The sequence below is a fragment of the Panthera uncia genome (assembly GCF_023721935.1).
Source record: "Panthera uncia isolate 11264 chromosome C1 unlocalized genomic scaffold, Puncia_PCG_1.0 HiC_scaffold_4, whole genome shotgun sequence".
Taxonomy (NCBI): Eukaryota; Metazoa; Chordata; class Mammalia; order Carnivora; family Felidae; genus Panthera; species Panthera uncia.
This window is the reverse complement of record NW_026057585.1, coordinates 48,143,153-48,159,748: the sequence shown is the minus strand read 5'-3', so window position 1 is coordinate 48,159,748 and position 16,596 is coordinate 48,143,153. Positions and strand designations below refer to the sequence as shown.

At 35.4% G+C, this 16,596-nt stretch overlaps 1 protein-coding gene across 2 annotated transcripts in view; it reads left to right on the top strand.

Annotated features, from left to right (window-relative positions):
* Window positions 1-239: 239 nt before the first annotated feature.
* Window positions 240-16,596, top strand: part of LRRC7 (leucine rich repeat containing 7) — a 454,713-nt gene continuing 438,356 nt past the window's right edge. For both annotated transcript variants that reach the window (XM_049617014.1, XM_049617013.1), the window contains exon 1: window positions 240-336. In XM_049617014.1, the coding sequence (XP_049472971.1) occupies window positions 240-336 (97 nt within the window). The remainder of the gene's footprint in view (window positions 337-16,596) is intronic.

Here is a 16,596-nt window from a genome sequence, read left to right as displayed (position 1 = left end):
TCTACATGGTGTTTTTTAATTTTTTTTAAAATTTAGAACTCCTTAGAAAAGCCAAGCACTCTCCACTTGCCACAGTCCCTGCCACTCCCTACTGTCTCATTCCTTGACAGACACTTAATAATGTTGTCTACCAAGCCTTAGTAGATACTTGAATTATTGACTCTTGATTTAGACCATTTGGAGAGTCAAAATTTATAAAGATTTTGGTATTAAATTTAGTTTTGATTCTCTTTTATAGGATGGAGAACCTAATAAGGGGAAGGAATCCCCCACAATATCAGAGAAGTCCTTGTAAAGAAGTTCGTGCAGCACTCAGGAAGAGGCCTGAAGAAGAGTGTAAGTATGTTTAATAGGGTTATGTTCTAGATAGAGTTTGGTGAGTAGTATTTACAATAAAGGATTAACTTTTAAGTGATTAGTCAAATAATAGAAGTACTTAATAAATATTTATTGAATCAAATTGAATTTATTTTTAAAACCGTATGACAATATGATGCCTTGATTCAGACACTAGGAATATTGTTCTGTTGACTGTTTCTCTTGTACATCAAGATATTCTACTGATAATTGGATTCCATGTTCAAATGAGATTGGAAAAGGCTGCATAGTCTACCACGTCTTTCTTAGATATTCATACTATGAATATTAATGTTTCTGAGGAGTCCTGATGTAAAAGAAACTTTTGAAATGTGTTTCAAATCAATAGTTTCCGGTTTCATTTGACCACAACACTCTTTCAACATTTTTTAAAACTGAGAACCCCTTGAAAACCATTGCATTAGACTAAAGAATAAATATCTAATGGTAAACAAAACCATTGCTCAAAAGGAAACATTTGATCAAAAACATTGATCAAAAGGAAACAATCAAATTTACGAAAATATTTTGAAAGATGGAAGTCATGTATCTTACCATAAAATCATTTTACTCCATCTGCAGATTAGTAAATATTAGAATATGGAATTGTCTATGGAGACTTTATTTTAATATTTCTAGCCTGTAGCATTGTTGGAGACGTTTGACATAATATTTGCATTTTAAGTTTATAAGATGACCAATAATACTAACTTTCCTCTTGCTATTTGCATATAATTACTTTCAGGGAACTAAAACACATTCTATTATGACCAAAATGTATGCGATTTTTTTTTCCTTTTACAGAAACTTACATTTTATAAGGATAGAGCTAATGTGGTTGGTTCACTGGCATATGTAGTTTAATTGACTTTTTAGATAATATTGGCATTTTAAATTAGTTTCGAGTATGCAGTTCTGAGTAAAGACCGAATAATTAAAACTGGGCACACTCATGGCAGGTAGAGTGTTTTCATTCTATTTTGTTTTATTATAAAGTTAATAGACAATCTGATTGGGTTATCATCTATGTCATTCAGGATAGTGTTAGTTTTTTTAGTGTTAGTTTTCTTTTATTTCATAGATTTATGGCTTTTAACACTATAACAATATCCAATTAAAACTAAAATTTGAAAATGAAAATTGAATTCTGGGCATGATAAAATTAAAACTATAAGAAGCAGACTCTTACATAAAAGTACTGCTCTTTTATTGGGTTCATAGGGAAGCTCTGGGGTTTCTCCTCTATGCTGGTTTAACACAAATAGCTTAGTTCTCTATAAGTTTTATTTTAAAACTTATGAGAAAGTTTTGTGAATGAATCTACCAATGATTCTCTCAGAATTGCTATTTAACATATATAAAGTGTTTTTTCAAAACTCTGAGTTAGTCTAGGCCAGAGGTTGACCATTGAGTCCATTGACCAAATCCAGCCTGACACTTGTTTCTGTAAAAAAAAAAATTTTTTTGAAACATAGCCATCTCTGTTTCTTTAGGTATTGTGTATGGCTGCTTCCACACTACACAGGAAAAGTTGAGTAATTATGACAGAGATTAGATGGCTCACAAAGCCAAAAGTATTTACCTGATTCTTTACAGGAAAGGGTTTCTAAAGCCAGATCTGGGCCATTGGTTCTCAAAGTATGCTCTCCAGAGCAAACACAGTAGCAGCATCTGGGAAGTTGTTAGAAGTGCAAATTTTAAGAGCTGTGATCCACAACTACTGAATCAAAACCTCTGAGAGTTGGGTGCAGTAATCTGTGTGTTTAGAAGAAACCCTGCAGAGCATTCTGATGCCAACTTAAATTTGAAAACCACTAGGCTAAGTCAAATGACTGCCTGCAGACGATACTAAATCATCATGGATACAAAAGACTAATGAAGGTAGGCATATTTTAGAGTTAAGTTTTATTCTTGTCTTATGGAAGGTATATAACATAACTGATGCTTGTATTCACAAGCAAGTCCTCATCAATTGGATTGTGGCAGTCAGGGCATTTTTCAAATATCATCTCAGGAACTCAGTTGGGTTGACTAAGTTATTGAACATGGGAAGACATAATGAGAAATAAGAAACTTATAAAATGTTATTCTTTTCTAGAGAGGTCTTAGTTATCCCTTGTTAGTATAATGAACAATTCTTCTTGCTTTGTTACGAAACAGTGTTAATTCCCTAAGAAATCCTCTTTTTCAGAATGGAAGCAGTATATCATATTAATTAATTAATACATTAACTTCAGAGTCTCACAGAAGAGTTTATTCTCTAATGTGACACTTAGTATGACCAGCTGCAGGAATCTGGGTATTATTTTTTTAATCTAAGATGCCATTTACTAATCTGAAAAATGAGGATAGTGATAGAGTCTACCTTATAGTGTTGTTTTGAGAATTAAAGGAAGGTATTTATACAGGCATACCTTGGAGATATTGTGGGTTCAGTTCCAGACAATGGGAATATCATAAAGTGAATATCACCATAAAATGAGTCAAATGAATTTTTTTGGTTTCCCAGTGCATATTAAAAGTTATGTTTATACTATACTGTGGTCTGTCAAGTCTGCAATAACATTATGGTTAACAAAGTGATGTACAATCTAAATAAAAAAAATACTTTATTGCTAAAAAGCGCAAACTGTATCTGAGCTTTCAGTGAGTTGTAATCTTCTTGCTGGTGGTGAACCTTGCCTCAGTGTTGATGCCTGCTGCCTGATGAAGGCGGTGGTTGCTGAAGGTTGGGATTGCTGTGGTGATTCCTTAAAATGAGACAACAAAACATTTTGCTATACTGATTTACTTTTCACGAACGATTTCTCTGCAATATGTAATGCTGTTTGATACCATTTCACCTATGGTAGAACTTCTTTCAAAATTGGAGTCAAATCTCTCAAACCCTGCCACTGCTTTATCAACTAACTTTATGCAATATTCTCAATCGTTTGTTGTCATTTTAACAATCTTCACAGCATCTTCACCAGGAGTAGTTTCCACCTCACAAAACCACTCTCTTTGCTCATCCATAAGAAACAACTTATCTGTTAAGGTTTGATCATGAGATTGCAGCAATTCAGTCACATCTTCAAGCTCCACTTCTAATTCTAGTTCTCTTGCTAGTTCCCCCACATCTGCAACCGCTTCCTTCACTGAAGTCTTGAGTCCCGCAAAGTCATCCAGGAGGTTGGAATCAACTTCTTCCAAACTTCTGTTAATATTGACATTTTGACCTCTTCCCATGAATTACAAATGTCCTTAATCACAAATGTAGAATGGTGAATTCTTTCCAGAGTTTTCAGCTGACTTTGCCCAGAGTCATCAGAGAAATCACCGTATATGGCAGCTATAATCTTACAAAATGTATTTCCTAAATAATAAAATTTGAAAGTCTAAATGATTCCTTGGTCCATGGACTGCAGCATGGAGGTTAGGTTAATAGGCAGGAAGACAACATGAATCTTGTTGTACATGTTCATGAGAGCTCTTCAGTGACCAGATATATTGTCAGTAAGCAGTAATATTTTGAAAGGAATCTTTTTTTTCTAATCAGTGGGTCTCAACAGTGGACTGAAAATATCTGGTAAACCGTGCTACAAACAGATGTGCTGTCATCCAGACTTTGTTCCATTTATAGAGCATAGGCAGAGTAGCTTTAGCATAATTCTTTTTTTTTAATTTAAAAAAAAATTAGTGTTTATTTATTTTATCTTTGAGAATGAGAGACAGGGCATGAGTGGGGGAGGGGTAGAGAGAGAGGGAGACACAGATTCTGAAGCAGGCTCCAGGCTCCAAATTGTCAGCACAGAGCCCATAAGCACAGAGCCCTATGCAGGGCTGGAACTCACAAACCAGATCATGGTTTGAGATCATGGTTTGAGATCATGACCTGAGCCAAAGTTGGACACTTAACCCACTGAGCCACCCAGGCACCAATGATTTAGCATAATTCTTAAAGGCCCTAGGAGTTTTGGAATGGTCATTGAGCACTGATTTCAACATAAAGTCACCAGCGGCTCTAGTCCCCTAAGAGGAGAGTCAGCCTGTCCAGGCACTGATTTTTCCTTTCTAACTAGGAAAGTCCTAGATGACATCTCCAAACAATAGAAGGCTGTTTTATCCACATTAAAAATCTGTTGTTTAGTGTAGCCATCTTCATTCATTATCGTAGCTAGATTTTTCTGGATAACTTGCTGCAGCTTCTACATCTGCACTTATTACTACACCTTTCATTTTTGTGTTATTAGAGTTGGTTTCTTTCCTTAAATTTCATGAACTAATCTCTACTAGCTTCAGACTTTTCTTCTGCAGCTTCCTCACCTCTCTCAGCCTTCATAGAATTGAAGAGAGTTAGGACCCTGCTCGGGATTAGGCTTTGGTTTAGCGGACTATTGGGGCTAGTTTGATCTATCCACACCATGCAAACTTTATCCAGATTAGCAATAAGGGTATTTTGCTTTCTTATCATTCATGTGTTCACCGAAATAGCATATTTAATTTCCTTCAAGAACTTTTCCTTTGCATTTACAACCTGGCTAACTAGCACAAGAGTCTCGGCTTTTGGCTTACTGTCCTCACTGAGCTTAATCATCTCTAGCTTTTGATTTAAAATTAGAGACATGTGATTATTCCTTTCACTTGAACACTTAAGAGGGTTATTAATTGACCTATTTCAATATTGTTGTGTCTCAGAAGATACAGAGGCTTTAGGAGAGGGAGAAAGATGGCAGGTGGTGAAACAGAACACATACATTTATTGATTAAACTTGCCATCTTACATGAGCATAGTTTGTGGCTCCCCAAAACATTTGTAATAGCAACATCAAAGATCACATGATATCACCATAACAAATATAATAGTAGTGAAAAAGTTTGACATATTGTGAGAAAACTGAAATGTGACAGAGATGTGAAGTGAACAAATGCAGTTTGAAAAATGATACAGATAGACTTGCTCGACACTGGGTTGCCACAAACCTTTAGTTTGTAAAAACACAATTATCTGTGAAACAATCAAGTGCCATGCAATAAATTGAGGTATGCCTGTATTAAGTACTTGGTATAGAACCTGGGACATAGTTTTCTTTTCTTTCTTCTCTCTTTTGCTTCACTTGTTATTATTATTCTTATTTCAAACTTAGCATCTGTGTGAAGATAATAAAGCATGTTTCTGATCACAGAAATGGAAATTAATAGAAATTACCACCACTATCTTTAGAAACAATAATGCACAGCAAGCAACAGTTTGTGAACAAATGACATAAATCTGAAATTCTTGCAGCAGTGTTAAATAGTAATTCATGTTAGGTAGTAATTTTCTCACACAGCAGCATCATTCTTTATTATTCTACAAATTCCATATGGGATCTTGACCAAGACTTGCTGGGTCAATTCCCATGGAAAGCTGCCACCTAAGAAAGCCATCATAGAAAGCTAAATGTGGCTTCCCCTTTGAATTGGAAGGAACAGTAGAAATTGACTCCTTAAATGCAAGGAGAAGCCTCTTTTATTTGGAGATATTGCATACAGAAGGTTTTGCTAAGTAGCATAATTCATACTGCTCTCTTTTATAATATTTTATACTTTTCTGCAGTATTTCCAAGTGAAGACCAACATTAGGTCACCAGACATAGCTCTTAACCAATTATTTCATGTGAATTATATCTTGATATTTTACATCTAGCATAGTCAAGCAAACTTTCATTAAAAATAAATTTCTCCCTGTAAAAGACAGGCTTTGAAATATGCTCAACTTACATCCTATTAAAAAAAACAAAGATATAAATTTGTCTGCCAAACCACAGCCCCATTCAGCTACAGCACTACATTCTGTTTTATTCCTAGGTAAGCCTCTGTAAAGAGTCATCTATACTCACCCCATTTACTTATTCCCCACTCAGTCGTCCAAACCCATGCAATCTGGGTCCTACCCAGTCACTCAACTAAAATAGCTTTCATTCAGACAACCAATAATTGCTTTGTGTTGCTGTTATTTGTTTTTAATTGCCATGCAACAGATTATACAAACTTTGTGGCTAAAACATCATTTATTATCTTGCAGTGTCTGTGGGTTGGGAGTCCAGGGTGGGCTTAGCCAGGTTCTCTGCTTCAGGATCTTACCAGGAGCTCAGTTGAGGAAACAGCCATTTCTGAGCTTACTCATATTGTTGGAAGAATTTGTTTCCTTGTGGTTGTATGGCCAAAGCCCTGCTTTTTGCTGGCATCTAGCAGGAAGCCATCTTTAGGTGTTAGATACCTCCTACAGTTCCTTGCTACATATATGTTCTCAGTATGGCTGCTCACTTCATTGAGACAACAAGGAGACTCTGTCCTCAGGGAAGGCCCTATCCATCTTTTAAGGGCTTCCAGCCGATTAAGCCAAGCTCACCCAAGATAATCTCACTTTTGTTTAATTCACAGTGAACTGATTTGGGACCTTAACTACACCGTCACCTTTTCCATATTCTGTTGGTGTCATAGACTCTAAGTCTAAAGTTCTCTTTTGGCCAGCAAAAGAGTAGATGCAGGATTAAAGCAAGAGATGGCTAATGTCTGGTAAAAGACAAGAGCCCCAAACAAGGGTCCTTGCCCATTTTTATTAAGATCAGAAAGCTTACAAACATGGCGATGGACGTGCACAAAGAGACAATGAATCTGTGAACATTAACTTGTGGACGTGAGCAAAAAAGGGTTTTGAAGATACTTGGGATTAGGGGTCTGGGTTAATACAAAACAAAATCTGGGATCTGGGCAGTTGGAAGGAAGGTTGTTTACAGGGGGCATGAAGCAGTACCTCTGTTTATCTTAGCTAGTCTAGGGGATGAGACAGGTAGAGGAAATAACCTCAGGGTTGACAAGACACCTTTTCTTTTGTTAACCATCTCCGTTCTGGGCTGCTTTGCCTGCAGCAGAGCGGTCCATAGTCCAATTCACCAATTTACCGAACTTGGCCCTATTCTCCTGTGAAAGCAGCCTTTATGCTATAGTACTAAATTAGGGGTGCTTCCACCATGAATATCTAATCTTGTTTATTTCATATACCTATGTATTGGGCACCTTTGTGCCCGTTCCTATTTTGGGCCTTTGCCCCTCCCTTTCTATTCTGGAGGCCCTGGACCTCCTCTCTATTTTGGGGTGCCTTTGCACCTCCCTATTCCTGGTACCTTTGCATCTCCCTATTCATGAGGTGCCAATCTGGTTTACCCAAACTTGAGTGTAAGCATTTTATGGCTTTGTATTTCTTTATGCCTTGTTAACCCATTAGTGTAAGCCCAGGGCATTCCTAAGCTTATCCCCCACATATTGGCTATAAACAAATCACAGATCCTACCCGTATCCAAGGGGAGGGAATTATATAGGGCTTGAACTTGGTGTTCTGAACTTGGGGTTATGATGACCATGGGGCCACCTTAGAATTCTGCCTACCACTTGCTAAATTCAGTGAAAAAATTTTATAATGTCCTTTTTATTTAACTTCTTAGCACAAATCAATGCTTTTGATTCTCTTTTGAAATAAATTTTTTTGACTACCATAATACAATAGTTTTCTGATTTTTGTCCATCTCTCTGATTACTTTTTTGCATGCTCAACTTGCTATTTCCATCCATTACATATTAAAATTTCTGAAGACTGTTTGAATTCTTCTTCCAAAAATACTCTTTCCATGAACAACCTAATTACACTCACAGCATCAATTATTACTATAATCAGATTCCTCACAGATTGGTACCTCCAACCCAGGCCTCTCTCCATATATCGGAATATCTACTTGACACATTCCCTGGTTTTCTTAAAAGTACCTCAAAGTGGATGGCTCAGTTGGTTGGGTGTCTGACTTCTGCTTGGGTCATTATCTCACAGTTCATGAGTTTGAACCCCATGTCAGGCTCTATGCTGACAGCTTGGAGCCTGGAATCTGCTTTGGATTCTGTGTTTCATCTCTCTCTCTCTCTCTCTGCCCCTACCTGGTTATACTCGGTTTCTCTCTCTCAAAAATAAACATAATTTTAAAAAGTACCTCAAAGTCTCAAAATCAGTGCTCTTTCCCTCAAAACCTGAGCTTCTTCCACTGTTTTTTTTTTTTTGTCTGCATGTTGTATCTTCTGAACTGTCCAGTTTCAAAAGACATAAAGCTAGAAGTGATTTTTTTCATACATTTTTCTCACTTTCCTCCTATAGCCACCATAATTTCAAGGCTTCTTAATTTTTCCTTCTGAATACGTTTTGAATCTGCTCACAAATCATTTCCTTTGCAAAGATTTTAAGATTCTACCAGATACTCCAAAAAGTGGTTCTCTTATATACACTTCTGAAAATCTTTCATTTTGAAATGATCCTATGGATTTCCATTGCTCATTCAAGAAAGATAAAAGCCTTACTATAGTTTATAAGACCTCCCAGAGTCTAACTTGTACCCACCCCTTCAACTTTATCTCACACTATTCCTTTACTCTCTGTATTTCAACCACTTGGGTGTTCTTTTAATTCCTGAACATATTCAGTGATGGGGGACAGAATATATATATTTTTAAATGATATAGAATCAGAGAACAACAAAAATTACCTTGGAAAGGAAGAGTATACCTTTGAAAATATTGAATGTAGAAATGAAAAAAAATAAAGTAGTATGAATTTTTTAATAATCACAAGAATATAAATATTCTATTAAATACCTGTAAGGTATAAAGAGATTTTTTGAACATTTATTTATTTTTGAGAGACAGAGAGAGACAGGGCACAAGTGGGGGAGGGGCAGAGAGAGAAGGAGACACAAAATCTGAAACAGGCTCCAGGCTTTGAGCTGTCAGCACAAAGCCCAAAGCAGGGCTCAAACCCACAAACCTCAAGATCATGACCTGAGCTGAAGTAGTACACTTAACCAACTGAGCCACCCAGGTGCCCCATTGCAAAGTAAAAAATAAGGAAAAGGCAGAATTTTTTTTTCGACAAGTAAAAAGCAGAAATAAAAATGAACTCTGATGAGGAAAGGTATTACAAGAAACTCGATATAATCTTCATGGGAGTCCATAAAAGAAAATTTGACATTGTAAAATGTTAGATGATTTTAAAATTTTTATTTGTTATTTATTTATTTTTGAGAGAGAGAGAGTAAGAGAGAGAGAGAGAGCTAGCAGGGGGGGAAAGGGGCAGAGAGAGAATCTCAAGCAGGCTCCACGCTAATCGTAGAGCCTGACATTGGGCCTCAATTCCATGACCCTGGTATCATGACCTGAGTTGAAATCAAGAGTCAGACACTCAACCAATTGAGCCATCCAGGCACCCCAAAATATCAGATATTTGAAGAACAAATAGAGAAAACCCATGAATACAAGGGAAATATGCCCCCCCAAAAGATGAAGGGAAATAATGACAAATATATAAATAAATAAAAATGAGAAAACAACCTAAGAATTACAAATTGTTTTAAGAAAGAAATCAGAGTGATTCAAAGGAAAAAGTCATCAGACTTAGTTGAGTATACTTCTCCAGGTAATAAACACATGTGACTACATATTAAAATCTCTTACAGTATGCTATACAGTCACTTAAATGAGATCTGCCTCCAGAAACATCTAGACAAACATTTTTATTTAAATTTTTTTAATGTTTATTTATTTTTGGGAGAGAGAGAGGCAGAGTGTGAGTAGGAGAGGGACAGAGAAAGAGCGAGACACAGAATCCAAAGCAGGCTCCAGGCTCTGAGCTGTCAGTACAGAGCCCAACATGGGGCTTGAACTCACAGACCAGGAGATCACTACCTGAGCCAAAGTCAGATGCTTAACCAACTGAGCCACCCAGGTGCCCCTTGATAAGCTTTTTTAAATCACACTATCAACTCTTTGAAGAGCAAGATATCTGTCTTATTTACCATTATATCAGCCACACATAATGTAGTGTCTCGAACTTAGGAGATATTTAACAAATATTTCAGAAAAGTGAAGAAATTAATTACTTAACTTTTAAAATAAAAGTGTACCATAAGAGTCCCCTTGAAAGAGAGGGGAAGAGGAGAGAAAGAATTAGAAACAAAGACAAAGAAAGGGAGAAAGAAAGAGAGAAACAAAGGAAAAGAGGAAGGAGGAAAGGAAGGGAGGGAGCAAGAATGGAAGGACAAATTTTTCATTTTAAAACAGATGCCAAGAACTCAGTTTTCCCTGATTTTCCCTTCTAATTTTCCCTGAAAATTATTCAGTGAAAGGACTCTGAAAGCTTAAAAGAAGAAGAAAAACTGGCTGGGACTTCAGTAATTGAGGAAAGACAACATTGTGTGTTTTTTGAGTTTTGTTTTGTTTTTTTTTATCTTCCATATATCCCTGGACTGGACACCATAGATAACTGCAAACTGGCACTGTCAAAAGACATGAACAACAACAACAACAACAACAAACACATAGTAATAAGCAAGAAAAGCCTGTTCTTCCAATCCAAAGGAATGGGAGAGAAGCCCAGTAGATATCTTGTAGAGAGCCCTAACCAACATTCTAAAATCCCAGCTGACAGGCACTTTAATCCACCTTCAGTAGCAGGTAGCAGGTAGCAGGTAGCAGGGGAGAGTGGCTGTGAAAGCCTGTGTTTTCCTGCCTTCCACCCAGTGGCATAAGTAGACCCAGACCCTGTGGTTTCTGTGCCTTCCCAGAAAGGTACTCTGCAACATTAGGGTTCCCAGCAAGGCACTTTCATTGTGGCAGATGTCACCAGTAGTGTGTGAGCAATAGCCCACAGTGCCAGAAGAATAAAGCAGACCAGAATAGCATTAGCATTACAAGGGATTAGAAAACTGTCATTGTAATTAAAACCCACAAAAGTAGTCCAGAATCTATATGCTAAATCTAAATAGGATAAGTGCCTGGTAAAAGTAGAAGATTCTTACAGGTTCAAGAGTCTCCAACCATAACAACCAGAAATGTCCAAGATAGGATTGAAAATTGTATTACTCTGGGGTGCCTGGGTGGCTCAGTCAATTGAGCATCCAACTCCAGCTCAGGCCATGATCTAATGGTTCGTGAGTTAGAACCCTGCATCAGGCTGTCTGCTGTCAGTGTGGAGCCAGTTTTGGATCTGCTGTTTTCCTCTCTCTCTGCACCTCCTCCACTCACACTCTGTCTCTCAAAAATAAATAAACATTAAAAAAAAAAGAAAACTGTATTATACCAATGGATTTATTATATATTTGTAAGGTAAAAATGGTATTATACTAGTATATCAAGAACCAGGAAAACTACAATTATCTGACACCAGTACTAAGATGAATCAGATGTTGAAATTATATGACAAGGAATTGAAGCAGGCATTACAAAAATGCTTCAACAAACAATTACATAATCTCTTGACACAAGTGAAAAAAAATAGAAAATCTCAACAAAGAAATAAGTTATTAAAAATAGAAATCATATCACTGAAAAGTTTAATGACCAAAATAAAAATCTTGCTGAATAGACTCAATAGTAGAGTGAAAATGGCAAAGAATAAGGTAAGTGAGCTGGAAGACAAATTATTCAAATTTACTCAATCTGAACAACAAAGAGAATAATAGACTTAACAAAAATGGGCAAAACTTCTAGAATTTCTGTAAAAATAATAGGGTCTTAGAAAGAGAAGAGAAAGAGCATCTAAAAAAAAAAAGAATTTGTAATAGTATTGGTTATACTTCCCAAATTGGTAAAAGACATAAGTTTAGAGATTCAAGAGGCTAGATGAACTCTAAAAATGATAAAACCTAAAAATCCCCAATAAGATATGTCATAATTAAACTTACGAAAACTAAAGATAAAGAAGAAAATCTTAGAACCAGAGAGAAATAACAAAGACTTAGCCCTTTACCTATAAAGGAACACAAATTCTAATGATGTGAAAGAAGAACAACAAAATTGAGTAAAAATAGAACTAAACTTAAAAGGACATTCTTTTCTGTCATATTTTATTGTTGAAGTAAAAATTATAGCAGAACTTGATAAAGTGCACAACGTATGTAGAAGAACTAATTAATATAAGTACATATATGAAGTAGGGAGAGTAAAGGGACCTAAATGTAAATAAGGATCTCTATTTCACACGAAGTGGTAATGACATTGAAAATCCAGTAAATTGTGATAGTTACATAGTTATGTTATGTTATCCAGAGCAACCACTAAGAAAATTATACAAAATTATATACTCAAAATCATAAATAAATAAAAATAAATTATAAATAAAAATTGAGCTAAAAATATCCAAATAACCCATATGAAGGCAAGAAAAAAAAAAGCCAGAGGAATGAAAAACCAAGGAACAAACAAAAAATAATAAAATGGCAGCATTAAGCCTTATGATATCAATAATTACATTAATTATAAATGGTGTAAATGTTTCAATTAAAAGGCAGAGCTTGTTGGAGCACCTAGTTGGCTCAGTCAGTTGAGCTTCCAAGTCATGATTTTGGCTTAGGTCATGATCTCAGGGTCATGGGATTGAGCCCACCATTGAATTCTGTGCTGAGCTTGGAGGCCTGCTTAAGATTATCTTTCTCTCTACCTCTGCCCCTCCCCTGCTCATGTTCTCTCTCTCTCTCTCTCTCTCTCTCTCTCTCTCTCAAATTAAAAAAAAAAAAAAAGGTAGAGCTTGTCAGATTGGATAAAAAGGAAAGACAACATGTGTTGCCTATAAAAAACATCTCTTTAAAGACACAGATGATTAAATATAAAAGTATATATATATATATCAAAGTATATATGTATGTGTGTATATATATATATCAAAGTATATATATATATATATATATATATCTCATGCTATTTAAATGAAAGCTAGAGGGACTATAATTATATTTTAAAAAGTTCAAAATCAAACATAATGAAGAAAGTCATTCCATAATGATAAACAATCCTCAATTTTTTTTTACAAACTTATATTTTCTTTGATTTTACCTGCATATAACTTTAAGCTGTATATACTTCCCCTTTAGTTAAGCTTTGTTATAATGTTTGTTTGTTTGTTTTTACAGTTTCTTTTTCAAGAACTGTAATTCTAAGAACTGTAATACTAAGAAATTCTTGGTAGCATAGTTATGACTCTGGCCTATTTAAACAAAAACACTACTATTTTTATATAGGGAAATGTTTATGAAGGTGTAATTTTTCCTCAGAATTAAACTGAGTCTGTATTATGGAAACTAAAATTCCACAAAGCCTATCTATCTATTGAGTTTCTGAATAATAAGAAAAACACATTGAAAAAGGTTTTTTTTATTTAAACTTCTTATAGAATTTAAATTCCTAAAAACATAATTCTACCCTTATGGCAATGATATTATACTTTCCATTAACAAAAAAAGTCTATTTGATATTATCAGGAGATAACACTTAAAATTATATTGTTTTCAAATAATTGAATGTTACCTTTCCAAATGCCAAATATTTTCGTATTAACCAGTTTAGTGAAAATCATGATGATTAGTCATGTTCCTTCCTTCATGTTAGAAGTTATTGAACATGATTGAAACTTCTTCTGATGATTCAAGGAGTTTTATAGATACCCATTACTATGAACTGTGGTAATAGAATTCCATCTGTGCTTTCTTCCATATCGAGTTGTCATCTGTCACTTTTGCCATGATTATTATTGCTTTTAAGCTACTTCTTTTTGACATTTTGTTTATTGTCTTAGTTTCCTCCTTCAAAAAGGTGATAAACCATCCTTGTTAAATCATAAAATAAATGTTAATGAATCAAGGATTGAAAAACAATCAAGCTTTGGATGATCTATGGTAAATAAGATAAAGAATTATGGAACATTCAGTTGCAGAAGTGGTATGCTTTATTTTAAAATATCCTGAGGTTACCTTTTTTCTAACTGACCTCATTTCAGGTCTGTGCTAGCTTTCCAGATACTTGGGTTCTTTTCTAGCAACCATGTTGTAGTCACTCAACCATGATGTTAGTTACCTGGTGCTACTGTCATTTCGCTCACTTGGTTGGGGACTTAGGCATTGGGGGATGGAGGGGAAATCTAATGAAGATCATATCCAATAAAGAAATCTAATGAAATTCTCAGGCTATACATTTATAGACCTTGCTCATGTGTATAACAATGTCAAGGTACAACGAAAATTTCCTGGACTTCTCTTTCTGCTAGAAAATCTCCAAGAAGCTCCTAGAAAATGTTCCCTATCATTTCACTAGCTTAAGTTTTGTTATATATCTGTTTGTGTACCATTACTGTATTCCAGGGAAATGCTATACAGTCATTGGCTTAAGCCTATAATAATGTGCCACTTTAAAGAGTTAATTTAGCATGAAAAGTAATCTTAGGTAATGTATTTGCCATTTGGCTTCTCATATAGTTATCCAACACTGTATCGCATAGTATGGCTTGTAATATTTGTAGTATTTGTCTATATTTGTTCAGCTATCCCAAAATACTTTTAAGGTTGGGAATAGGAATAAAGGAAAGAAGGGATGTTACCTGGAAGATCAGAAATCTGCGCACTGATATTAAAGGGACCTCATATATAATTCAGCACCTCATTTTCCTATTCAAGCTCTACACTTCATGGGCAGTTTGTGTTGCCATTATTTTCAGTTTTTCCTTTAATTTTCTTTTTTTTAATATAATTTATTGTCAAGTTACCTAACATACAGTGTATACAGTGTGCTCTTGGCTTAGGGAGTAGATTACCATGATTCATCGCTTACATACAACACCCAGTGCTCATCGCAAGAAGTGCCCTCTTGAATGCCCATCACCCATTTTCCCCTCTCCCCCACCGCCCCCATCAACCCTCAGTTTCCTTCAGGTTTGAAATGAGACCCACTTCTCCTGTATCTCCCATTCTGGAGGTAGCTCTTCTTACTTTCAAGCTTAAATAATTATTAGTCACATTTTATAGATGAGGCTATAGAATCTCAGACTTGTTAAGTAATGTATACAGTTTTCACACATCTATGTGCCAATGCTGGAATACAAACCTAAGTTTGATTCTGAAAACCATCTAATTTCTTCTGTTCATTCTACATAACTCCACTATGCTGTGTCCTCATTTTAGTTCTTTAAAATTCATCTTCTGCTTAATCCTTACAGATTTTTAAACATAAAATATCATATATACAAAGAAATAGCGTATATGTACAGTCTAAAGAATTATAAATTAGCATTGATGTGCCTAAAATATCAGAATTGCTAAATTGCATATTCCTACCCACCTCTGCTCTTCTCTTTTAGTTCAATACCTCTATTCCAGGAGGCCAGTCTTCCCTACTCCTCATTGCTTAGATCCATTTTTAAGGTGAACATTTAAGTCCTACAACAAAGCCAATAATGTATATAATTTTAATAGAAGACAACTCAAGAGAAATAAATGGTCAGTGATTGCTCATTGGCTAGGAAGACTTACTAAATGTTACACTTCTAGTAATATTGTAGATTGTGATTATGCAGCACCATAACAAAAACTGACGTTGCACTCAGTTGAATCACCACTTGAAATTAACATATGTTATTGACTAATTATTTTGGCATGATATAAAAATAAGATTAAAGGAAGATTAGATTAAACTTGATCTGCAGCCTGAGCATTCTTAGACCTATTAGAAAATTGAAATCAGGCTCATGCAAATTCAGTATAGAGTTGATATATTTTAGATACATCATATCCAAGGTTGTAATAGAAATCCAGGCAAGTAACTTACAAAAAATATGTCTTAAGATCTCTGGAAAGTCCATAGGTTTAAGCCAGCATGCTTAGTTGTCACTGCAAACAGCTTCTTCCAAGATTTTACTTAGGATGCAATTTCAGAAAAGATTGTTTTGTAGCATCCCTGGCTTAACATATCATTCATTTGTGTTAGGGTTTCAACCTCCGCTGGACTTCTTCTAAAATGCAAATTCCTTCAAGGGGGAACTCCAGTCAAATCATGAAAGTTTTTGACATAAAAGAAATTTTAGGTCACTGACCTTAATAATTAGAAGGAATCAAGCATCAAGACATATTTGGATGCCCAAGAAGAAAAGGAAAGTTCTCCGAAAAAAGAAAAATACATAGATGAGGAGTTTGACAAATAAATTTGACTTGCTACATATTTTTGCTAAGAGTTGGTTCTATTATGTGGTGAAAAGCTTTTTCACATAAAATTTCACCCTTTTCTACATCCTTCCTCTCATTTCAGTAGTAACCACCCTGCTAATTCATTCCTCCTTACCAAAGTTTCTCTTCTTGACAGAAGGCAGTACCTCCCTCCTATCTGTCTCTGGAACACTTTGTACAGATTGTGAATGCAGTG